The following is a 27330-nucleotide window of genomic DNA, read 5'->3' as shown; positions in this document are numbered from 1 at the left end:
GATTCTCTAAAAAAAACGGTCGTTTACCAGTGGCACGAGCGGTTCAGAAGTGGTCGTGAGTCAATCGAAGATGATGAACGCAGTGGCAGACCATCGACATCGAAAGTCGGTGAAAAAATTGATAAAGTAAAAGAAATGTTGGTCAATAACCGCAAATTAACCATCAGAGAAATAGCGGAGGACTTGAACATTGCCTATGGATCCGCCCAAGACATTGTGGTTAATGATTTGGGTTTCCGTCGTGTAGCAGCAAAGTTGGTGCCAAAAGACCTCAATTTCATGCAAAAAAGAGACCGTGTTGACGTCGCAAAAGACATGATTTGCGAGGCTGAATCCGATCCCACATTCATCAAAAGGATCATTACTGGAGACGAGACGTGGGTTTATGAGTACGACACGCAATCCAGACATCAGGCAAGTGAATGGCGTTCACCAAATGAGCCGAGACCAAAAAACCACGTCGTTTTCAGTCAAAAAAGAAGGCAATGCTGACGGTTTTCATGGATTACAACGGTGTAGTGCATCATGAATTTTTGCCAGAAGGCCAGACAGTAAACAAAGAGTATTATTTGGGCGTTATGAGACGTTTGCGTGAAGCAATTCGCCGAAAGAGACCAGAAATGTGGGCAGAAAACTCGTGGATTTTGCACCATGATAACGCACCGTCGCACAGTGCTATCATTATTCGTAATTTTTTGACGAAAAATGCAACAAATACCATCCAACAGCCACCGAATTCACCTGATTTGGCTCCCTGTGACTTCTTTCTGTTCAATCGAGTTAAAAAACCATTACGGGGAACGCGTTTTAGCAGCCGAGAGGAAGTAATGGAAAAATCGCAGGAAGCACTGATGGACATACCGAAAACCGAATATAAAAAATGTTTCGAGGATTGGATCAAGCGCTGGCATAAGTGTGTTGCAGTCGATGGGGATTACTTTGAAGGGGACAATATAGATTTAGATGAATAAACTTGTATTTTTAATTTTCTGAATAAATTCCGGGAAATTTTTGATCAAGGTAGTATGTTAATGAGATTTAATAGAAAACTTATTTTCTTTCATATTCTAGGGACTGACAGATTTAGAAGAATTTGTGGTAACAAAAGCAATTAATGCGATGACAGCACTTGCTGAATTGAGCCTTCTCCAGAAACCAGCTCTCTATGAACTTCTGAAGGAAACCACCTGTTTCCTGGTGCATCCTAATTTATGGATCAGACATGTAAGTCACTCGCTCCAGTTAGTCCTCATAAATGGAAACGTCATAAGCTAATAATAATACATTTTATTTGCCAAAAGATCATATTATAAAATACCAGGTAGGTGGTGCATGTACTTGATAATGAGGCATGTCAAAATGGAGTATGTGCACATATCCATTAAATCACTAAGCATTAATATAAACCAAACCTAAAACATTACTATAAACTAAAGGTATGGTCTTAATGATCAGGAATATTGTTAAGATATTCATCAACAGGGTAGAACATGTTACATTGCAGGTATCTTTTTAATTTACATTTTAATACTCTTTGTAATTTGTTATACAGGTATAATATGATGCTCAATTTCTTGGGTCCGAATTTTAATGCTTAAGTTCTAATGTTGCCATAATGGGTGTTATGCCTTCCTCTGATGTAATGATGATGATAGTGAGAGTTTAGGGAATAGTTGCTGATATTATTTTTTATGCACAGAATTAATTCACAGGAGTGGTAGTAAATTCAATTCCTGGAATATAGGCCTCAATTGAGCCGTATGATGTTTCCCAGGGGTTATTCTGATGGCTTTCTTATGTATTTTAAAGGTGGTAGGAGAAATATCAGCTGAGCCTCAAAATATTATACTTTAGGTTATATTTTAATACATTTCCCCATAGCATAATTTAACTAGTGCTGTTTTGCTTGCAGTTTTGTGCAGATGTCCTAAGAAGTAGGAATTGGAACTGAGCTTACACTGTAGGGCTTTTACTTATGTATTCTAAGAAATATTTGCATTCAAAGAAGTACCTAAAAATTTAAATTCTGTGGTTTGCTCAGTTGATTGGTCATTTTTTTTACCAGCAAATTTTCTATCTCATTCTTATTGTTTGAAAAGTATAAAAATTTTTATTTGTATTTACATTTAAGTCTAAATAGGTATGAAGAAGTGGACCCATGATTCATCCATGGCTATGAAACGGGACAAAAATTCTGCTTTGTTGCTATGAAACTTTGCTAAGCACTCAATTGAAACATCTTCACGATACTGGTTTTGCTCGAGTCTGAGCAAACGTGGCACCCATCTTGCATACAGCTTTCTCATGTCCAAATTTTCAGTTAATACGCGATACACCGCACTTTTTAAAATGCCTTCTATATCTGCTAGCTCATGCACTTTCAGTTGATGATCATCCAGTATCACTTAGTGGATTTTCTTCAACGTTTCTGGAGTCGTAATCTCATTTGGTTGACCAATGCAATGCTCGTCTTAACAGCTCTTACAGCCTCGTTTAAACTCTGCTACCCAATATTTTACTCTGGAAACAAAGGAGCAGACTCATCCAGAGTAGAATCCAGTTCAGCTTTTATACTGGTTAGGCTGAGGCCTTTCAAATAAAAGTATTGTCGCGTGGTTGCTAGACGCGGCATCATTGGTGGGAGCGTATCGAGGACCGAGTTAAATAATAGAGAGATGGTTTGGTATACATCTTTATTGAGCCCTTCTTAACTTACGCAAGGGAGGTCAGGCACCGGGGAGTAATGGGGCGAACAGTCACTTACGGCACCTCCAAGGTGGTCGGGACAGCCTTTGATCCTCGGTTCGAAACCCCACCCAACGGGAATGGCAATGTGTCGTAGGAGTCTGCGTGCGGCGGCAGATACTCGAGGGTGCTCGGGCCGACGGCAGGCTCCAGGGGCAGGCGAGGGAGCCTGAGGATGGTCGGGAATGCGACCCGCTGCTCAGAGGAAATGCTCGTAGGAGGTCGGAAGACGACCCGCGCAGAGAGCTGGGAAGGACAGGAGGAGGTCGGATGACAACCCGTGCTGATAGCTGGGAAGGACAGGAGGATGCTCGGAGGAGGTCGGATGACGACCCGCAGCTCAGAGGCGGTCGGGGGGGAATGCCCCTGTTCCGCGATCACCTCGCCTTATATGGGGTCGTGGAGGGTTGAAGGTCGCTGCTGATGCGCGCAGGCGACAGCGCGGTCATTGCTCCTTCTAAGGGATGACTAGTGACCAAAGGGGAGGATTTGGCAGTGGGCCTCGTCTTATCTGCGGGGATGCAGTCATCCTCAAGGATGACTGTGTCCATGCAGATCCCGGTAGTGGGTTTCCGAGAAACCCCCACTACAGTATCGTGTCACATAATGATGACCAATTTTCTCCATTTTCACATATTCTTGTAAACGTTTACTATTGATGGCTGCCAAACAAATGGTAAACAATGTGGCATTTTCAAACTTGGAACATATGCTTTATATATTGCATACTTCCTAATACAGTGATATTTTTCAAACAACTAACGCCATCTCTAGGTCAGGCTGGGTACCTCTGGGCCTTCCCATGTATGTCAGTTCTGCTTATACTTCTACTATTAATATTCTATTCCTTGCTTGCTCTATGTGAATTACACTTCTTTCTATCTTTTTATCCAATATTATTGTAACCCAATGATATGCTGTCTCTCATCTCCACTGCACATTACTCTGTAACTATCACTTTACTTATCCCCACTTTCCTTCCATCTCATCTTACACAGATGTAATAGATGTATATTTCCTCTTTCCAATTCTCGCTTTATATTCTCTAATTTTATTGTTCCCAACATTGTCCAAACATTCCAAGTTCCTGTTCTAACTAATTCGCTCATTTTCTGCTTCTTCTCTGCTGCTGTTGTCATTTCTTTTGCTTTGCAAGGATTTTGTGAGGTGACGGCTGCGGAAACTTTGTCTCTCCTGCTGCTGGGCATGGCACATGGCCAATTGGGCCAAGTCTGGTAATTTCCAAGACTCATTTTCACTATATTGTCCATCATTTAAATCATGGTAATAATAATTGAGGTGGTTTCCCTTTTCCTTCTTCAAGAGTGTTTATTAAGTGGCACCACCACTCAATGGCCACCTCTGGGGTCAGATGCCTTTGCAGCTGCCTCAATGAGGAGCAGACGCTGCGTGGAGTACCTTTTGTCTGGCTCCTATCCTTTGACCTATCTGGCATGGGTGACCCTACCAGGAGCAATTATCATTGCTCTTACCAGCACAGCTCTAGGGCTCATCAGAATGCATAAACCCTCGCACCACGTCAAGGTTGCAGTCAACCGGAAGGCATATAATTTGCTAAAATACACATGGGTACACCCATATACACAAACTCATAAATATACATGGGTACGCACATATATACATATACACATAAAACACATTTTCAGTTGCCCGCACAATGTTGCTAAGCTGAAGTCATGTGCATTTCTATAAAAAACTGCCATTCAAGGAATGGAAAACATCATGCAATGACAACTTAAACTCAGATAGGAACCTACTGAAGTCTTGGAGACTATTCCAGATGAAACTTTTCACAAAGATTGTTTTTGTGCAATTTATTTAGGACCAAAAAAATAATCCAGGTCCTAAAATTGCACTGGCAGGTTGAACAATAATTGAAAGTCTGATTTACCAGCTGAACCAGTGAAATTTCACACTATTAACTCTTCATTCATTCTCTGCCCTTGTTATTTCTGCCATTTCAAAATGTGCAATTTTTAGTTTAGGATATCAGTCTTAATATTAATATGAAATTTAAACTGACTGAAAAGAGTGTAATATGATATTGTCGTGTCCCCTCGAGGGCAGCGCGACAAGGGACGTCTCAGAAAAGGATCTTGACTAACGCTGAGGAATTTCCGGACGACGAAGGTGGTCCAATTGGCGAGTTGGTACGGTGAAATAAAAGAGACGGGGTCTTTCGCTAGGAGTTTGTATTTAAACAAGAGCGACTCCGGCGTGAGTATCTCGTCCTGCGGCGAATCCCGGGTCAATCGGCGAGTCTCCGCTTCCACGGCTCTCGGCTCCCCCTCCCGACGTGTACACGGCCCCTCGACGAAAGACCCGGAATGAAGGTTCCGCGGGGTTTTTATTTGATCGCGGCATCCGGTCGCGCCCCGGATTCAGCATTTTACTGCGCTTTATTCCCATATTTAGTCATATTCGCGAGCTGCGTTCGCATGCTTGCCCCCTCCTCCCTCGAGGCGACGCAAGCACCCGAGTGACAGGTAAGCAGTGGAAAAATTCCAATATGCGAATTGCGCAGCACACGAATAGACCTCCTCGCGAAAGAGGAATGAGCCACGTCGGGGAAATTAACCCGGGACATAACAATATGTTAACAATTATTCAACTGATTTTTCTGTGGTCTAGCTGATTCTGCAAATAATAAATCATTGGGGTATTTTACCTAATTATTCAGGAATGAGATTTGCATGGTGCATTGTCACCCACCTACTCAAAACTGCTCAAGTATTGAACTTATGAAGATTTTTTTGCTCATTATTTCTCAGAAATTTGTAATTGCTTTTAATTGAATTAGATGTCGGTATTATAGATGAACAGTTTAATTATTCTCCTTGACAATGTTAGGTAGATTATACCATTCAAATGGTGAGGTGGAAATAAAACTCTATTGATGAAATCTTTTTCCCTGCTTTCCCTGGGCATTTAAGTAAAAGTCAACTGTAGATATTTAATTTCATCCATAAAATAAATATTTTATGTGCCTGTGTGTATTCTACTGCTGCCAGTATTCTCAGCATGCTTCACTTCACCTCCCTTGTGAAAAGGCCTCAAGAATGAAGGGGTGAATTACTATCATAAGCAACATGATTTTTCAAGATAAAGTGATGTTTAAAACGACGGTGAAATTTGATTGTCATGGTTAATACCACATAAGTAATAGTAGAAAATGAACATCCGCCTGAGATATGAAAATAGAAAGGTTAAGTACCACATGGCAGGAAGCTGAGTGTGACAAAATAATTCTTCCCTCAAGGAACTTAGGACCTCTGGTCAAATATTTGGTCTATATTGAGCAACTTACATTTTTACAGTTAAAATCTGCTAAAATGCATGTATTATGATTCCTGACTTTTCCTAAAATCGATGGTGTACTGTGGTAAATGAATCTGGTGAAGCATAGTTGGTGTTGAATGCTGGAAGGGAGGGAAACTTGGTGGGTTTAGGCCTTTTTCGGAGTAAAAAGTGAAATGTGGGAAGAAGAAGGGCCATGGCAGCTTTCAAATGAAACGTCCAGTTTTCAGAAGGGACAAGCTCCTTGAAAGGAAGCGATTGGTAGGAGGTTCCCTCTTGTATCTATTTCAGCCTGCCACCAAGCTGCCCATACCATCACAACAACAGGAGATGTGAGGGATGTTTTGTGGTGCCATGGGTATTAGATACTCACAAACCTGGAGCTGGTAATGTTAGAGGAAAATACTTGGTTAAGCTAAAATGGGAATACTTGATTAAGCCAAAAGCGGTACAAATTATTAAAAAAATTACTATGGACACAGAGAATTAGGAATTAGCATTAAAAAACATGTTACTATCATCGTATGTCAGGAATGTTAGGGATTGACAAAGACGTTCTTTAGGTGCAATAAATTACCTTGGGAGGGATGTGAATATGATTATCAAACTTAAATTATTTTCCAGGCCATTGTTGGTTTCATCAGTGCCATTGCAAGAACTTTAAACTTGGTGGATGTCCAGTGCAAAGTCATGGCTGTTATTCAGCCATATCTCAAACATCCAGTGATTCAGATAGATAAAGAGGTTAGTCAAATAACCTACAGTCACCCTGGTGCTCATTCATTTATTACTGAATGCAATTCGCTTCCATATTAATATGCATATTTTTTATTTATTTTGCAGGTTTTACTGCTCAATGCGTTGAAACCTCCAGTGCCAAGGGTGGTATATGACAGTGTTGTCCGATGCCCTGACATTGGCCCACTCCTCCAAGCCTTGGCTGATAGGCACACAGCACGCTGCACCATGACATACCTGCCTCCAATTCCAATGGGAAACAACTCTGACCCCTCCACCCATACTTCTCTTCGAAATGTAAGAGCATGAACTAAGAAGCAGAAAAATTCAATCTGTCAGTATTGATAAATTTTATTTCAGAGAACTGATTAGTGTTTGCATCCTGATGCTGGCACACAGCATATACATTCTATGGGGTCAGTATGCTATCTGAAGATATTCCCTTCAAAATGGATACTAATCTTGTTAAGAGTCCCTAGTAAAAGAGGGCCTGGTGGCTAAGCTTTGGTTTTGGTGTGCAGGGAGCATGTGTGCCAAAACCGACTGAAGAATCCATAAACTTTAGGAGGGCATTCTGTGGAAAAGGCACAATAGTGTGCATCAAAAAGAGCAGGTGTTGTAAATGAAATGAAAGGAAGCATTTCAACAGTGTAATGCTTTTGTCAATGATGGCAATGATGATAGTTATGATGATAAAACTAAAAAAAATTACTGAGGGAAGTTCTGATAGATTATGGTAAATATGAGTACTGCATAAAGCTGATCCTGAACAAAAATGGTTGGCGGAGGGATCACAATGGCTTTTGAGAGTGAATGCTCTTGAGACTATCCTTTGGAAAGGTAATACAATTACATATTTGATGGAAGAATTTTCTTTGGAAGAGTTAGCTTAATTAAGGGTGTGAAAATTTTTTCTTTTGAGAGATAAGCCCTCATTGACAAAGTTTTTGTGCATCTTATAGCAAAAATGTGTTTGACCACCAAGAAATGATTAAATGTTAATGTAATTGAAGACAAGAAGTTAAATCGTCATAATCCAGAGTAGATTTCCTCTGGGCAGTCTCTGAAGGTTTTATCAATGCATTATATTTTGATCAGATACTATCTTCACTGGAGTCTTTATGTTCTGTCCCAGAAGTGTTTTGGACAACTATGTTGATTTCCTCTTTGTGTAATATATTGCATAACTCTGATGTAATGATGATGGATATCACTGATGTGATTCATCAAAAGCAGAAAACATGAAATACTAGGAAGAACATCCCAGGGACTTTATTTAATTAATTCATACACCTTCAGTGGGTTATGATTTTTCCCTTAAATTGCAGCGCAATTAATGCTCCATATTTTTCCTTGAAATGAAAAGGTCAAGCTGAAATACTCAGAGATATTGCCTTTTGCTATAAAAGCTTATTTCTTTTTATCCAAGTCATGATGCTACCTTGCCTAACCATCAGATATCATGAGGCTTTCCCATGTTTTCTTTGCAGACATTTCACTATTAAGGCATTAATAATGGATTTCCCTGTCAGTGGAACAATAGCTGTGCCTTTATTTTGAATGTAAAATTTCATATTAAAGCTATATTTAATGAAGTAATTTTTATTTTTTAACATTTCCCTACTTCTGATGATAGTATTAAAATGCACTACGGAGGCATCCTATCGCTAAATTTTGAAGGAAACATGGATGGTTTTGGATGCAATATTAAATTAATATAGTGGATATGTAGGAAAACTTATAAGATAGATTCAATGATGCATGTAGTCAGGTATCCATTGGAAGTTAAACTTGTCTGCATTTGGCTATTAACTGTAAGCCCTGTGTTGTTTTCAGCTATTCCGACGCCTTTCATCAGAAGGAATGACAGAAGAAGTTGAGTCACAGCTTATTGCAATGGGAGAACACTTGAAAAAAATAAATAGACACCATAAGGCTTCCACAGGCTCTGGGGGTGCAGCAAAAGATCTTGATCCAAGTAGGAATCAGAACTATGCTAACGGAAAGGTAATTCTACATTCATCGTGAAAATCCCCCACACTTGAAATTTATTGCTAATTTTCATCGTTCTAATCTTTCAGATTGAGTTGGCAAACCTCAAGCAACCTATTCAAAGCCATGTGATAACCCTAGTCAATGTGGAATCCAAAGGTGATGCGACAGCATTAATTCAGAACAGGTTTGTGTTTTCAGTTGTATTTAAAAAAAAACCATTTTGTATATTGTGCTTTCATGTTTTAGAATAGTTACAAATTAATGTTTACTTCTGAGAAATTTACAAAAACTTACTCTATTAATACATAAGGTGTTCAATTGCTTAAAATCTCATGCTCTCTTGGAATCTTGTTGTTTTTGCTTATTGTATTTGAGTTTGTATCTGGGTTGCACCTTGACAAATATTTCAAATAATTGTAGGAAAAATCGTTCCAAGAAAGGCTCGGGGTATGATGGCCATACTGTTACCATGAATGAAGAGTGGAGACACATGTTTGGAACTGCAGAACCTGAATCAACTGGAAAACACAATGAGAGTGGGAGTGTGTAAGTTAAATCCTATGGATGGAATTGATTTTGAAAGTGAAATTGGGGGCTTGGAGACAAACAACTCTGCATAAGTGGGATAAATACAGCTCTGCTTTGTACTTAACAAAAGGTGCTTTGTAATAAATGTTTAATTCATAATGAAAAACAAAATGGGTTTTTCCACAGATTTGTTGTAACCTAAATTTGATGGTTCGATGAACTGAAATGCATTGTACATTACAATAAATATGTGGAAAAGTGCAAATTTGTTTCTCACAATGATGAACTTCCACTACATCTTGCCTGAATCTGTTGAGTATATTGTTTAATTCATTGTATAATACATTTTTAATGATGATGTAGACATTACTGCCCATTGTGTGAAAGAGTAAGAAATAATGGACAGAAAGGTCAGTAAAAGGAAAAGGATTTATATAGTTTTACATGTAAACATTCTAATCATTGAAAGTTCTGCTAAAATTTGCTAGCCATAAAATGTATGGTTGCATCTCATGCCTGAAGATTGCAAATGGCATTGTGCATGAGCTATGACCCATGCCAGTGGTTATTTTTAGTCATTTATATTTACAGACATGAATGACTTATTTTGATTCTTCCCTGTTGCAATAGTGCAAGTAAGAACTTGTGGATGCGGGGGATTCTGAGAGGCAAAGAGATGCTGAAGACATTATCAGATTACAAGGCTTAACCTTTTGAACATCCATTTTTAGGAATAAGATAATTCACAGAAATTTATTAATATGGTACCACTGGTACTTCAGATATCACCTACTATATGTGATGAAACTGGTGGTGCCATATTAATAAATTTGTGTGAATTTACTAAGTGTCATATTCCTCAAGATGTTTCTGTTAACGTCTTCAGGGATTCTGGGAAAGTGAGGTAGGGGGAAGAAAGGAATGGGAATCTTGGATTGAATGAAGGATGGTAGAGTGTATGCAGTTGTAAATAGTTGTATTAGGTAGGTTAGGGTTTGATGATATTTTGTGTTATTAGATATTAGGAGTACAGTAGTTCCAGGGTTCATCAAAAACCTACAATAACTTTGTAGATTACTGCTAATGATGATAATGACAATAATAATTGTTTATCTGTAGACGTTTCATAGTATTCTACTTTTGGCATGTGGTCATTCGTTTCATCAGTATTTCAATTAAAAAATGGATTTTGAGTAGCCCTCTATACAATGCAACAATTTCAGATCGTAAAAATCATTCGCCTTGACTGGGATTCGAACCCAGATCCCTCAATATCTGTATAGCTAATATTCTTCGCCCTTTATAGCTCCCTTCGTATCCTACATCTATCTGCATTTCGCCTGCATACTTCTTCCTAGGCTGGTCTCATCAGGCCTTCCTTTTATTTCATTTGTAACATTTCCAGATTCACTCATTTCAACTCAATTTTTATTTCCATATGTACTATCTTACATTCAAGTGTGACATGAATGCTTTCCTCCCGGTAAAATATTCCGGAGGTAAAGTCAGATCAGCAGTCCCCACCCAATCAGATCTTTGGGTGGGGACTGCTGGAAGGGGAACATCAGGCAAAGTAGTTAAATGTGAGATAGGGATATGGAACGTGAGATCATTGGGAGTATGCAGGAAGTTGGAAAATGCCAAGATGGAGATTGACAAATTGGGAATCAACATTCTAGGAGTGAGCGAGATTAAGTGGGCTGGGGCTGACGACTTCTGGAGCGATGGATACAGGATGATATACTCAGGAGATGAATGGAGAATTGCAGGAGTTGGCATCATATTCTAGAAGGAGTGGGCAAGAAGAGTCAAATCGTGCTGGCAATACATTGAGAGGATTCTGATGATAAGGTTAGAGGGAGAGCCTACAGACACCGTGATAGTGCAGGTGTATACGTCAAAATCCGGCCATTCAGAAGAGGAAATAGAAGAAGTATAAGAACAACTGGAAGAGGTTCTAGGAATAGTAAAAGGAAAGGAAAATCTCACAGTAATGGGATGGAACGCTGTGGTCGGCAAGGGGTGAGAGGGAAGTACCGTGGCATACTTCGGATTGGGACAACGAAACACCGCGGGAGAGAGACTGATAGAATTCGGCAACTAGAAAAACATGGTAGTGGAAAAAACCATCTTCGATCAACATCAGAGGAGAAGATACGCGTGAAAGATACCTGAAGACAAAGCACAAATCCAAATTGACTAAATCCTTGTCAGGAAGAGATATAAGAACCAAGTTGAGAAGTGTAAGAGTTACCCCAACGCAGATATAAAGAGTGATCACAGCCTGGTGATCATGAACAGCAGACTGCAATACAAGAAGGTGAAGAAAGAGACACAACAACCCAGATGGAACACAAAGATACTGGAAGAAGAGAGCGCTAGAGAAAAGTTCACCATGGCCATCGAAAAGGGAAGTAGAAGGTAATAATGAAAAAACCAGCCCTAACGGTCGATGGAAAGAAATGAAGAACATAATTACTAAAATTGCAGATGAGCTCCTTGTGAGTAAGGCGAACATATCTAAGAATCCATGGTTAACAGCTAAAATAAGAGATCTCATAGACGAAAGAAGAAAATATAAGAATCCAAGAAATAAGAGTGAAGAAGACTTCTATGGCCAGTTGCTGAACCAGGTCATATGACAGTGCAAGAAGGCAAAGGAAGAATGGATAGGAAGCTGCTGCAAGGAAATTAATGACAACATGAAAAAGGGAAATAGTGAGATGCATATAAACTAGTGAAGAGGCACTTTGGGGAAAGAAAAACAAAATTGCAAAATATCCAAGCTAATGGAAAAATACTAATAGATGATGATGACATCAGGAATAGATGGAAAGAATACATTGAAGTACTCCACCAAGCTCCCAAATCCCTGTAATAAACATATAAATAAATAACAAGGCACTAGGAGTTGACAAAATAAACGGAGAAATAATCAAGGCGCTCAGGGTCTATGGAATATGGAATGGAATAATCATAGTTACGACAGCAGAAAGATACTGGAAGACTTCAAGAAAAGTATAATGATTGCAATCTAATTTTTTGCTAATCTAAAAAAAATGCCTTGAAAAACCATGAAATAAAATGTTATTTGGAGAAACAGCTCTTCTACTCTCAAAAAACGTTTTTACTCTGGGGTGTTGATACATCTTCAGATTTTACTTCTTACTTATCGATTACAAGCACTGTCCAGATAGTAACTTACATTTAGAAATAAAATAAAAACCTAGTGACAAGGCAAAGTTTTATTAAATGAATTTGAAAGGCACATTCTTAACCTATTTTCCTACATAGTCTCCATTCAAATTGAGGCATTCATCGCAACAATACACGCTTTTTAATTCCTTCTCTGAAGCAATCTGTCACCTTACATTGGTGGGAGAACTTATGTGTCCGTAATCCATGGACTGCCTTTTGTCTCACAATTGATATGCTTTACCCATGTCTCATCCCCTGTTATGACATGATATAAGGGTGCGCTATCATCTTTGTCATAGGCTTTGAGGAAAGTCAGCGATGAAGGAAGATGCTATTTTTGTCATCTTCCATGAAAATTGATGACCATTTGGTACAAAACTTGTGATAGCCAAGCTTCCCCACTACAATTTCATGCATTAGACTTCATGAAATTTGGAGAAAACTAAGCGATAGATCTGTAATCATAAATCAGAAATTTTCACAAAATATTTTTTTGATTTTCACCGACAATTCATCTGTTTCAAGGTTAGGCTGACCACTGGGGTTCTTGTCGTGAACATTGGTGTGACCATTTTTAAAGAGAATACACTACTTTCCTTATATCTATTTCCATGAGAATGAATATTTGTTTGCCATATGGTGGGTTTTCATTTTTGAATTCGTGTGTGTGGGTGTATATATATTTACAAACCCAGTAGTCATCCTGAAGGTCGGTTTGGTTCACCAAACTGATTATTTACTTTCAAATGTGGTTGGTAGACACTTGATGTCTTTATATCTGTCATTCCTTTGCTAGCTCGCCTGTTCGGACATCTGCTCCATCAGCCAGCCAAACGTCCACAGTGGAAGCTACTGACCAGTCAGGTAGCCAGGATGCACCCCCCTCAACTGCTCCACCTTTGGTGCCTCCTCCGACTGCTGGAGAACCCAACACCACCAACCCGCTAGCTCCGCCAGCTGCCTCTGTGGCCCCAGCCTCCACTACCATCACATCATCTACATCATCATGCTCATCATCTCCAAATAGGGGGTCAGAAGTGGACCACAGCCTGCAAGAGCACTCATACATTCAATGTGAGGAGCTGGAATTTCAGAAAACTCAATACTGGTATCATTATTATCACCATGATGTTCAGGATTGCTATAAACATGGATTTATTGGGTAGAGTTGGGTAAAAATTTGTTTTTTTAACTTGGAAAGAAAAATTAATTAGAATGCCTTATTATTTGACAGTCTACCATTTAAGACAGGTTTGGGTTGGACAAAAGCTTGACACCCCTTCAATTCTTAGTTTAATAAAATTCTCAATTTAATAAAACATAACCTGATGCCCCACACTCCAATGAACCCCTCTTTGAATGAGAAACCCCTCCACATGAATGGTACCTCACTTTGTTCCATCCAAAATTCCCATCATTTTCCTCCAGCTTGTTTACCTAACATCGTTCCCTCCATCACAGTTTTTGGCAACCTATTGACTATTAAAACGCTCCACATTCACCTTTGCTCGCTCTTTTGGATCATTCCCAACTATTCTCTCTCCTTCCCAATCATATTCGTTGATTACTTTTTTGTTGGTTTTCACTTCCAGTCATTTTAGCTTTTTACCCTTCTCAACTCCCATGTGGAGGAGAGGAACGACTATGTTTGGAATGCGTTTCACCCAAAACTTCCAAATGTAAGCCTTAAGGTGCCACCATACGAGGTCTGTTCAAAAAGTATCACGACTTTTGTGTTTTTTCAAAAATTATTTATTTATTCATGAATTTTGTCCCCTTCAAAGTAATCCCCACTAGATATTATGCACTTGTGCCAACGTTTTTTGTAATCCTCGAAGCACATCAAAAAATAATTTTTGGGATCTTATTCAGCTCCTCCTTTGATGCAGTTTTTATCTTGTCAATCATAGCGTAGCGTCATCCTTTCGTGGGTCTCTTCAGTTTCGGGAACTTGAAAAAGTCGTGGCTGCGGCATCATTATTATGTGGCCGAAACTTCATGCACAAGTAACGATGTGTGAGCAGGGGCGTTGTCGTGGTACAAAAGCCAATTTTTGTGCTTCCACAAATCTGGGCGTTTGTGGTTGATTGCTTCGTGCAAATTGTGCATAGCTTGCAGGTAATATTCCTTATTTACCGTTCCACCCTGTGGCAAGAACTCATGATGCACCACGCCCCTGTAATGGAAGAAAACTGAAGGCAAAACTTTCACATTCGACTGAACATGGCGTGCTTTTTTCAGTCTTGGCTCATGCTGCAGCTTCCATTGGGATGATTGAGCTTCAATTTCCACGTCATAACTATAAGCCCATGATTTGTCACCAGTTATGACCCTCCGGAGAAAATTTGTGTGGTTGCAGAGAGAGTGGGGCACCTCATTAGCAATGTTAATGCATTGCTGTTTTTGGTACGATTTTCGCGTCGACCTGTGTCATGCCCAAATCATTGGTAAAAATTGAATGGCATGTGCCAATCGATATGTTTAAGTCCTCAGCAGCCTCTCTAACGGTGATTCGACCAATGGCCACAACTATTTTCTTCTTTCATCAATGCTTTCGTCTGCTGTTCACGTGCTCGGGCGTCCGTGCCGGGCTCTTTGTAGTTCACATATTCTCGGTCCTCTGGGAACACTTTGTACCACCGATAAACGTTGCTTCGGTCCAAGGTGGCTTCTTATGCTACATATGCCATAGTCAACATTCGGAATGCGTCCGCGCCCTTAATTTTGTTTTTCAAACAAAATTTGATGCAGATTCTTTGATCCATTTTTTGGAACAGTCAAAAATTGAAGACAAGCCAAAACACGTCCCAGCAAAACAGCTGGCAAAATTAACGGAATATTAAAAATGGCCAACATTTTTGGTATAAGGGAGAGATGTAAGTGCCATACATAACACCACAAAAAAATCAAAAATCAAATAAACTTAACCTGCGGAAATTTAAAATTCACAATACTTTTTGAGCGGACCTCGTATAGAACTGCTTCTTGGACCAAGTTGTTGCATATTTGTCTTGCTAAATCACATGGTACATGGTCATTCAATAAGTTATTTGAAAAAAAATTGTTCAGAGGATAGATTTTTTTATTTTTCAACAAAATTTCCTTTTGGCTTGATACACTTTTCCCAGTGTTCCACCAACATTTTTAAGCCATCTATTAAGTAGGATTTTAGAAAGCCCTCATGATAGGCTTCTGTGTTGGCAATGATCTCCTCATTTGATGTGAATCATTTTCCACAGCCATTTTTTCGAGTTTGGAAATGAAGAAATTCACTGGGGGCTAAATCTGGTGAACACAGTGGATGCTGAAACAATTCGAACTTTAATTCCATAATTTTTGCATAAAAACTGCACAGGTTTTCACCCATGAAATGTCTTGATGGAAGAGAATTTTCTTCTTTGCCAATTCAGGATGATTTTCCTTGATTTCTTCGCTCAGCCCAGTGAGTGATGATGCGTAATAGTCTTCAGCTGTTGTTTTTCCTTTTTGCAAGTAATAAATGTAGATGTTTCCCCTGGAATCCCGAAAAATTGTGGCCCTCACCTTTTCTGGCAATTTCATCATCTTTGCTTTTATAGCTGAAACTTCATCAGTAGTCTAGTGAGAAACAAGGCTCACTAAACCATTTCTGAGACTAGTGGCATCTCTTGGACATTTTAAGGATTTCTTGGACGACCCACGTTCGTTAGCCTTATTCTTGAACGATGCAAAAATATATAGATATGTCAAATAAGCATCAGTTAGCAGCTATTTACTCCGTGAATATCTGAGTGAAGCGTGCTTATGTAGTTACCTCACCCAGAGGAAAATACCAGATTTTGCTTTGGCAATGTTATGTTTGTGGTAATTTTAAGTTGAAAATTAACAAATGGTGATTGTTTTCAGGTAATAATTATCCTGCTTTAGAGTTTGTTTTTAACTATGGGCCAAACCTATGTGTAATGGTATTATTCTCAAGCATATATACAATTGCTCAGGTTTTCTAAGGTATGGATCCAGCATGCTTGAATGAATACGCAACAGGGCTGCCACTCTTTTCCTATTTTGTGTCTTGCTCTTTATTTTCAGGCATGTCCATTAAATGACCCTGCTTTTGCAAAAAGCTCTTAAATGACAAAAGCTCATCATAAGATGGTGTAGAGGTGGCAATTGACTGTGCTAGCATCTATTGCTACCATCATGCAGCTACATGATGCCTCACATTGAATTTGATGTGAGTTCACGTTTATTTGTGCTCTGACCGGTGCTGCTGCCTTTGTGTATTCCTCTTCACTCTGTCTGTGTTGGCGTGTCCCTGCATTCCTTCACTGTTTGTTTCATTTGCTGAGGCCCACTCTTTTACATTGCTATCAATACAAGTACCATGTTAGCAACCTTCATTTCTGTACTTTCTAGACACACAGACCCTTTCGTTAGAAAAATATTTATGCAGTAGTATACTAGAATTGTTCTGTATGAATAAAGAGAAGGCAAAGGGATTGAACATGATGCATTTTGGCTCTAATTTTTTAAAAGTTAGGTATTCTATAATCCTTAAACATGGTGAAAAAAGTCCCAAATACGTCCCTTTTTTTTCAAATCCTGAGAATTAATTCCCATATTGAGTGGCAGCCATGTATATCAGACACTCAAAATTTGGCTGATTGACTGACAATCAAAAAGGCAGCCCATTGGTGGAAGTGTGTCTGGACTGCTCTACACTGCTGAGGCCATCCCAAGTGGGGTGTGTCCCACCAGCAGATGAAGACAGTGACCATTTGACCCCTGGCTGGAAAATGTGAAAACTTCTTCAGTGGCCAGTTGATGTGTGTGGTTCGTAAACTCTTGTAACTTGTCCGTCCCCCAGATCGCTGCGCTCCGTGCCGACTTGAGCTGCGTGAACTACTGAGGCGGAAGCAAGATCAACAGGCAGTGGCAGTTAGTGGGAGGGATTGGGCGGAGCAGTCCATGTGGGAGCCGCAGAGGACACCGCCTCCTGGGTGGCGACTCCGGGGGAACTTGGTGGCTCACCTTCACGAGCACAGGGGTGCCGTCAACAGGTGGGCCCCAATAGATTTGATGGCAAAGTGGATGTTATTTGTGTCAAGGGAGTGGGAAGTGGTGCACCTTCTCCGAGGAGGGGCCAAGGCAGCAGGTGACATGAAGCTGGGAATTGAGAGGGAAGTGGAATGTGCTTTGCTGTGGGGCTTGTGGTGAAAGGTGTCCTGGGGTGTTCTTTCTACACTTGGATGAAATTATATCGTTGTAGATTTTAATTTGCAGATACCCAGGGTGGTACAAAGTTTAATGGTGCTGGGTGTGGGCTCTTTAGGGCATGGGATTGTAATTAGGATTGTAAGAGGGAAAATTTTCCTTCAAAACTTAGTGTAAATTCTAATTTTGAGGAGCAAAACAATAACCATTAGAAATAACAATAGAAAATAGCAATGAGTAGAAATCGTCACATAGCAAAAGTATCTTGCCTATTTTGGATGGAAAGCGGTGAGGGTTAAGTGTCCTTGAGTGTGATAATTGTCCTCTTTTTTTTGACTCATAGTAATGTTAATAATGTTTATTTTGTCAAGATAGAGGCTGCCTTGTACCAAGATTATAAATGTCATTCATTTTGTGGACAGGAGTGTAAAATATTGGACTTGCTCTCGTGAAGTGTTTTGGAACCCAAATCAAAACATGATTAAGTGCATCATGATAGTCAATGTTAGAATGAATTATCTTATATAGTGCAGTGGAACCTCATAATATGAGCATAATCCATTCCACGGTCTTTCTCGTGAAGCTAAGTATTCATTCAGTGAAAAAACTTTTTAAGCATAAATTAATTTAAAATATGATAATGCGTTCCATGCCAAAAAAAAAAAATTATGAACAAGGTTTATTCAAAGAAAATTATGTATACATTGTTTAGGGTCATGGATCACGTTCACCTTTTCCTCTATTGCAGAATGAAGCAACTGAACTCGATTTGTAAAAGCAAAAAATAATCACATTAAATTGTTAATTATTTATCATGGGTACCTAATTCCTTTTTATTAGAAAACTGTATAGAGACATTTTTTTTGCCGACACTTCATAATTTGGTAAAAATGTGACTCGTTAAAATGTGATCGTTAAATTAATTTATGGCAGGCATCGCCACTGGCTTATTAGGACCATGCCTCATATGCATGGTATGATGCAAAAGTTTCCCGTGACCTCCAAATCTCATCTCACGTCTGTTTTTTTAGACTTAACACTTCTCGCAAGCAGGGGTTTGATTTTCAAATCGTTGCTCATATTAGTGCAAAACGATAGTGTGAGACGGCCTTTCATTACCTTGTGGTCAGGCAATACATTTTTTTCTACTGTTACGTGCACAAATATAGGTTATCTTAAGCATCTTCTTCTCATAGAGAAACTTCTTGTCACAATCAAAAGCATGTTGTGGCAGCATCTATGAGCTTTTTGTAGTCACCAATGAAGTTCTCTGCTGCCTTTGACTTAGAGCATGCTGTTTCACCATTTCTTAAAATGCCGTGGATGATGGTTCTTCTTGCTAACTTCTCGAACCACGCATTTAATACTTGTTTAGTTGTTGATGATCCTGATCCTCTTAAATACTTGTTTAGTTGTTGATGATCCTGATCCTCTTAAATACTTGTTTAGTTGTTGATGATCCTGATCCTCTTAAATACTTGTTTAGTTGTTGATGATCCTGATCCTCTTAAATACTTGTTTAGTTGTTGATGATCCTGATCCTCTTAAATACTTGTTTAGTTGTTGATGATCCTGATCCTCTTAAATACTTGTTTAGTTGTTGATGATCCTGATCCTCTTAAATACTTGTTTAGTTGTTGATGATCCTGACATTTTATTAACGAGGTCGGCAAAAATCACTCTACCCTCGTCACAAATTATGTATATTCTCATTAATGGTGTTGCATTGCAATTGCTTTTCATTTATGCATATGAGGAACAACTTTTCAATATCATCGAGAATACGTAACAATTGGGTAGATACTCTTGTCACTCTATTTGAAGTCTCTATCTCCTTAGTATTGTACATGTTCAGGAAGAAAAGGCCAATTGTTGACGTATACTAATGTTGATTCGCATGCTAGATCAGTCACGCTCACACCGTGTTGATTTTCAAAAATTTTACTTTTCATTGGTACTGTTATTTTTTATTGTTACTCTCTCCTTGCAAAAGTGATGTATTGTAATTCATGACGTATACATTAGTACATATACATTCCTCTGACTTTGCACAGACTTAAAACTACTTTATCTTTGTCTTTGTTATTTCCATTTTATCTTCAAATTGATGAATAATATAGCAATGTATGGTATATTTCATCCAGGAATATTGATAGGATTCCATGGTAATAGATACTATAAAATTTTCGATTCTCCAATAGTGCTTTAGATGTTTTATACGCCAGAGATAAGCTGAATGCAGTTTAATCGTGTTTTATTTTGTTTTTAAAGACTCGTAGCAGTGCCTGAGACACCTTTATTTGCAAGCTGTTCATCTGATGGGTGCATCAGGATATGGGACTGTGGGAAAATGGAAGGCCGCAACATAGCTAACCGCTCCCGTCAAGTGTACAATCGTCAAGGTGGCCCATTAGTTGGATTGACTACCTGTGAAAATCACCAATCCCTTGCCTCAGCTTCTCACAGTGGGGGAATATTTGTTCTCAGGTATTATATATAATATCTTCATGCCATTGCAATAAAGTGTGAGCGATATTGTGTTTATTTAAATCACTGGAATTTGAGATTTAGTTTGTCCATTTTGGTGAACCTGAAAATCAATTCAGTATGCCTCTTCATATTAACACTAATGATTATGTTTGGTGGTAATTGCTTATAATTAATTGTATAAAGCATTTTATGCACTTTCCGTAGTAACCAGTTTATTAAATTTAGGGGCATACAAAACTTTTATATGCAATGACATTCCTTTTATGTAAACCATGAACACAGTAATCTACCCAATGGTTGGTTTGGTAGGTGATGATAAAGTTCACCCAGTACTAAGCCCAATGGCGTGTGAAATTCACTCATCAGAGTAGGGGGGCTAGTTTCTTTCCCTGTGCTGGTTATGGTTTCCCAGGAAGATCTAGAACCCAAAAAATCACATAGCTTGGGTGGAGCTGAGGTTGCCCAGAGAGGCTTACCCGGAATGGAACCCGGGCCCTCCGGTCAGTAGTCCAATGCTCTACCCCTGGACTATCGTGACCCCTTTTACTTAAATGTAGGTGATAATTGATGCTGATTTTGCAATTCCCCCATTCTTCCCTTGAATGACCTAATGGACCTTGATCCATCCATAATTGTCTTCTCAGGATGGTACTTTATTCATCTGGTGATAAACTAGATGTTCAGAGGTTGTGCTTATACCAAACTGCACTTGATATACCAAGTTCTAGCTTGCAACTCAAAAAAAAATCAATTCTAAAGACCAAATTTTGACTGGTTAAACTTACCCCTTACCCCATCACTGGAGTGAAATCGTAGCATTTCCTCTTGTGACACAATTTTTTCAGTACCGCTAATGTAGACGTACATTATCTGTCCCAAGAATAAGTAGAATAAATCAGGGGAAAAACATTAATTGCAGGTCAAAGTACAAATTACTAAAATTCTTCAAAAAAAGCACCCTTTTGCATTGACACACTGATGCCAGCACCTCTGCCAGTCACAGTATTTTTCCCGGAAGGCACCAATGGCAACTTTGTGTTAGTCACCTCATAACCACCTCTTTGGCATTATCCAGCATTCCGAAATGGTTGCCTTTCAAGCACCTTTTTACTTCTGGGAACAAAAAGAAGTCATATGGTGCCACATGAGGGCTGTAAGTCACTTGGTGGTAGTGGTTCAAGAGGTCCCACGGGAATGTCACATGAGCGGCCTTCTGATCTTCCAACATCACCTTGGGGACCATCTTGGCACACACCGTCTTTATGGATATATCTTCTTTAAGAATGTGATGCATTTGGTTTTTGGAATATGGCACTCTTCTGCTAACATTCTGATGCTCAATCGGAATTGATCATGTCTCTCACTTTTTGCACATTTTCGTAACACTGTGTTGTTGATGAACATCCAGGGTGTTCCTTGTCGTCAACCTCCTCTCTACCCTCCCAGAACATCTTGTGCTAACAAAAACTAGCCCTTGGGACATTGCTTAACCATGGTCATGGTCTATGAACCTGGTTTTCCAAGTTTAGCACAAAATTTTATCGCATATTGTTACTCCATTGAATGCGGCATCCCTAATTCATGATATGGTGCTTGAAAAGGGGTCCGGTGTAGCAGCAATTCAGACACTGTAATGGCCTGCACACGACCATGGGTCACGTTGCTTTCCCGAGACCTCCCAGCACCTTTCCCACCACACCTGCCAGTTGGTGAGAAAAAAATCATTTGCCTTAGTTTAGCGGCTGACTCTGTATTAATGTGCAACTAATGATAAATTGTTTTTTATCATCCTCAGCTATAGCTGTGATAAAGGCTTTAATCTCAAATCTATCAAAATCTGTTTCAAATTATATAAAGTGATGGCGGTGATAAGAAATTGGATTGAAAACTTGATTTGACTTGAATTATACAGTTGTTTTAACATAATTTTTGGGTTACATTTCTTTTCTTCAGTTAAGTTATAGTTGATTGGTTGATATTATTAAGTTATTTTAGTTTTTTACGGTGCATTCCATTATAAGGTGTGCTGTTATAATTGTAACCCCTGGAAGAATTGGTGTAAACAGTTGTACCAGTAGGTAGGATTCCTTTATCAAAATCACCCTTCTCTTCAATCAAAATTGCCCCTCTTAATTTTTAAACCTTGTGTTGCTCTGAAATATAAAGCTTCAGTTGAAATTTTCAAACTCATCCCTTGAGGTTATTTTTTAGTTTCTATATTACCTGCCACATGATCGAGAAGAAAAATTTAGCTGACTTATTTCATTTACAGTAAGACCTTATTATGTCAGAATTTAAGGGATCAAGATGATTGAGCTTTAAATCATCTGGGATCAGTATAAGTGAACTTAAAAATATGATTCTTAAATACATATAACGGTTATATTACTAAGTTTCTCTATAGTATTGTATAAATTACAATAGTTTAATGGATGCTTCCCTAAGTTTTGCTTATATATTTGGTGATTATTTTGAAATTATTATCTTTAGGATTGAGGCCAATAGTAACAAAATGGCAGTTCTTCAGTCTCGCCAGCTAGACTTGCAAGAGGAGGGCTGTGCCGTGGATATAAGCCATTTTGAATCTGGTAAGATCGGCACCATTTTTTTAAGAATGAAAATCTTTTTCCTGTTATACTTTCAATAATGTTGTGCTTGACTTGAAAATTTATAAAATTAATTATTTTTTCAAAATTTTGTCCTTTGTGGAATATTTCATCTTGCAATTGATTTGGTGACACTTGTCTGGTGATTTTGGAGACACTTGGAGATTTTTTCCTGCAATCTCAGTGAAAAATACAAAAAGTTTTAGCCATGCTATGATTTGTTATATGATATTTGGTGATTGTGGCTTTTATTAATTTAAACATTGCTGTGTGTTGTAATTTTGTGGCAGTTTCCTTTAATATCAGTGACATGCGTGCATGATATTGATGTTGAATTAATTGAATGATCACAACATTTGCAGGCTCTCAGTCAGTTGTGGTGTATGCAACCCTGTATGGCTCAATAGTTGGCTGGGATCTCCGCTGTCCAGGGAATGCATGGAAGCTGGAAAATGATCTTAGATTGGGTTAGTATTAGTTTAGGATATTTGGTGGCTTAAAGTATTCAAGCTTGTTATGATAAGAAATCATGGATAATTTTATTTGTGAAGCACAAAGAAATAATCAAAGACTTTGCATTTCCACCGGAAAGAATTTATTTTTGTTGACTAGTTTTGCTTTTCTGGAGCATCATCTGGACGATGCTACAGCGTAGCGAAACCTGTTGACTATAATAAATTTTGTTGGTTATAACTAATAAATGAAAAGTAATGTTGCTTTTCCAGATTTCATCCCACATTTGTTAAAATACAGTGTTCATTAAAATTTGAGTCAAACTCTCTGTCAATAAATCCCATTAGTTTAGAATGCATCAGTGTATTTGAATCAGCCTGGGTTTATTGAGTCTTCCTGTTGAATTTAATGAACAAGGTTTGTCATTATTTTAAATATGCTAGCGTGATTCGAAAAGTTCTCGGCCTGATGATGAAAATTAATGTTTTCAAAAACATTTTATTTTTCAACACATTTGCTTTTAGTAGTAATAAATTCCATGCAGTGGTGTTGCACTACTATTATCCCATCTCTATAATGTTCTTCCAGAAGTGCAGCAAAGTACCCATCTACAGATGTAATTGCTTCTTGATTGGGTGAAAAATATTGGGTTGGGAGGAACCTTATTTTGGAAGAGATGGAAGAGGTCCGAGGGAGCCAAATCTGGGGAATAGGGTGGATGTTGCAGCACTTCTTAGCACTCAAATCCCTCTATTGCCCTATAACCAAGACACTTTCGTGGGCAGGTGCATTGTCCTAAAGGAAAACGTTTTTTCACCTTCTCACAAATTAGACTTATATTTCTTCCAAACCTCATAACCTGTTTTTTTAACATCAGTCTTCATTCCATGCCTATCATACTGATTTTCTAACAAGCTCAGTGGTGATTGTAACCCCGTGGCTGACCGGCAAACTAAAGCTTTATTACAATCAAATTTCATATATTCCTCAACTACTTTCAATCCTGCCTTTAGCTTTTTCCATTCCTCTAAATACCATTACCTGGGTGGCCTGAAAAGTTTCCGACCTTACAAATAAACGAGACAATTTTTCAACATAGTCTCCTTTTAAGTCAATGCTCTTTTTCTAGCATTGCTGTAACTGTTTATCTCTTTAGTTAACGTCTTTCTCGACAAAAAGGCATTTATAAATGAGATAACGTCCTCATATAATGAAAATCTTTGTCCTCCAAGTGAAAATTTAAGTTTAGGAAACAGGAAAAAGTCGCTGGGGAATATGGTGAGTGGTCAACCAATTCGAAGTGTGATTTGTGACTTCTGGCCATGGCAACCTCCGAAGTGTGAGCAGGTGCGTTGTCCCGATGGAAAACCTCTTACCTCTTCAAATGCAGTTGTTATTTTGCAATTTCTGCCTTCAGCTTGTCAAGTAATGATGCATAATTATTATTGTTGCCATCACCTTCCTGGCCGATGGGGCCATTTTAGCTTTCATCAGAGCAGATTCACACTTTTCAGTCCACTGTTTGACAATTCTTTCATCTCAGGAGTGTAGTGGTGGATCCAGGTTTCATTTACAGTTATGAATCAATGCAAAAAATCTAACACTCTTCCCTAAAACAGCTTCAACAGGGTTTTGGAAATGTTCATTCGAATGCATTTTTGGTCCAACGTGAGGGAACGTGGATAGCTTACACATGTTCAATTTTTCAGTCAGTGTATGACAAATGAATTCTTTTGATGTGCCCTGAGCCTCTACTATCTCTTTAACCTTAATCCAATGGTCATTCAGCACTATTTGGTGAACTTTTCGATGTTATCAGTGGTAGTAGAAGTTTTTGGTTATCCCGAACACTCATCGGCTAAGCTGGCACAGCCACATTTAAGTTCAGTTGCCCAAAATGTCATGGTCGTAAATGATGCTGCAGAGTACCCCATACACTGTGTATAACTCATCTTTGATTCGCAGAGGCGTATTCTCATTCAAAAACAAATATTTAATAACAGCCCGTTACTAATTTTTTCCCATTTTCACAAAAAACCTCACAAGGACTCACTCAAACAATAACTGAGTGTCCAAAATGGCTGAAATTTTGGCGAGTACCTTTCAATGCATGCGCAAAACACTTCCCTCAACTTTTGTTGAAGAGTGCTGCCATCTTCTGGTTGAGGTTGGAAACTTTTCAGATCGCCTATGTACGATACCATTTCCTCGGTGTATATTGAAAAGAACAGGCGATCATTTGCATCCCTGTCTTACCTACTTTTTTGGCACTTCCCGTCCTGACTCTCTGATTCTCCATCTGCCTCAGGCAATTGGGACGCATTCCTATAATGCACAGATTGAATTTCTCGCCCTATCCATCCAATCTACTCCTTTTTTCTGCAATACAGTTTCTACCCAATCCATTCTATTGAATGAATTCTCAAATCCTACAAAATGAACAAATACGTCCTTATTGCATGCTATATTCCTCTTAATTAGTGACCTCATTACTTCTATGGCATAACATCTGCATCTCACCTTCCTGAACCCAAAATGATCTTCCCTTAAGTTATCGTTTTCCCTCTCGGTCCTTTTATTGATGATCCCGAGAGCCACTTGAGCTATTTGCGAAATTAAACTTACTGTTCAAAAGTCCTCACACATTACCTTTCCTTTTTTTGGAATATGATCTTTTGAACAATCACTGATCAGGCAAAATCTTTCAGCCGTATTCCTCCTATGAATTAACCCATTAAAACTCTTCCTCCCACGTTTTCGTAAACCTTGTAATAGTTCTGCAGGGATGTTATCTATTCCCGCAACCTCATTTGATTTTAATTCCCTTTTTGCCTTTTCCATCACTTTATCAAGTATTCCTAGACATAAGCCATCCTCATCTGTATCATATTGTCTTTCTATATCTAAGCTTGCTGGACTAATATCCTAACCATTCAGATCCTCTATGTATTATTTTCATCTCTCTCAAATCTTTCCTGAGTGAATTAATAATTTTCCCACCTTATGTTTGATAGTGTGCATGGATTTTCTTTTTCTTACTGACCAGTCTTTGGCATAAAGAACTTTGCTCAAGTATACCTTTGTGTACATATGTACCTTTATGCATATTTTTACGCAAAATTAAGCATAAATAATGCTTAATGTAAACATTTAATTCTTATAATGACCTTAAGAGGCCACTCTAATGCTGCTGTCTATACATTTTATGTGACAATTTTGTCCACTTCTTGGAGAAGGCAATGTTTTTCTTAATTCCAAATTTGCCCTTTAACATATTTTTTGTCTCTGGTTGATATTCCAGCACTTTCCTCAAATTTAACTGTCCAAAATACTTGTACCTATACTATTTGGTAATAAGGCCACAAAAATTGCAAAACAAGCATCACTATTGATGAATGTTGAGGTGTCTAGAGAAAACAGAATTTGGTGCATACATGTCTGTGGTTATTCATTTTTACCTTCGTACTACAGTTTTTTCTGTACAACTATTTACTTAAATGATATGCTGTTTGACATAATATTGAAGGTTCCATACGAAAAGTACCTTTTTGCAAATTTTAATTGATATTTTTCTGCGGTTTGCCCGCTTGTGCATGGGAAAATTTTAATGTTGATATTTTGTCGAATTTACAAAAGAAGTAACCAAAACATGTTACTTTAATTACATGGGCTGTCTAGAAAGTAACTTACGTTTGCGTGTAGCGGTTGAAGTAGCAGGGGGGAGCCGAATGTTTGCTGTATTGACACATACACTAGGGCAGTATTCCTCGAGATACAGTGTTTGGAAGGCCGCACCGCTTGTTGTTTGTTTACAGTAGTCAGTCAAGATGAGCAACACAATTGGAAATCCCACCAAATGTAAGATCCATTTAGTGATAAGGTTTATGCTGGCAATAAGCTTCGAGCGTCTGACATTCATTGGGAAATTTGTGCTGTTCACCGACTAAGTGATGAGTGACATTGCTGTGCATCAGTGGTGTCATTAGTTTAAGAGTGAAAGGACAAATGTCCATGATGTCCAAGAACTAGCTATTTCAGGTCATCTCACAAGGATGGGCTGACCACT

At 38.7% G+C, this 27330-nt stretch overlaps 1 protein-coding gene across 1 annotated transcript in view; it reads left to right on the top strand.

Moving 5' to 3' along the window:
- The window catches only part of Vps15 (vacuolar protein sorting 15), a 56859-nt gene that overhangs the window by 21416 nt on the left and 8113 nt on the right, over positions 1 to 27330 (top strand). The window contains exons 13-23 of the mRNA XM_071584847.1: positions 1072 to 1224; positions 6688 to 6807; positions 6907 to 7098; positions 8638 to 8808; positions 8883 to 8980; positions 9217 to 9342; positions 13319 to 13596; positions 17369 to 17561; positions 19987 to 20202; positions 22696 to 22793; positions 23174 to 23278. Of these exons, the coding sequence (XP_071440948.1) occupies positions 1072 to 1224; positions 6688 to 6807; positions 6907 to 7098; positions 8638 to 8808; positions 8883 to 8980; positions 9217 to 9342; positions 13319 to 13596; positions 17369 to 17561; positions 19987 to 20202; positions 22696 to 22793; positions 23174 to 23278 (1750 nt within the window). The remainder of the gene's footprint in view (positions 1 to 1071; positions 1225 to 6687; positions 6808 to 6906; positions 7099 to 8637; positions 8809 to 8882; positions 8981 to 9216; positions 9343 to 13318; positions 13597 to 17368; positions 17562 to 19986; positions 20203 to 22695; positions 22794 to 23173; positions 23279 to 27330) is intronic.

Source organism: Hetaerina americana, unplaced genomic scaffold (genome assembly GCF_022747635.1).
Source record: "Hetaerina americana unplaced genomic scaffold, ioHetAmer1.1.p SCAF_2, whole genome shotgun sequence".
NCBI classification, from domain to species: domain Eukaryota; kingdom Metazoa; phylum Arthropoda; class Insecta; order Odonata; family Calopterygidae; genus Hetaerina; species Hetaerina americana.
This window is presented reverse-complemented; position numbering and strand designations above follow the sequence as displayed.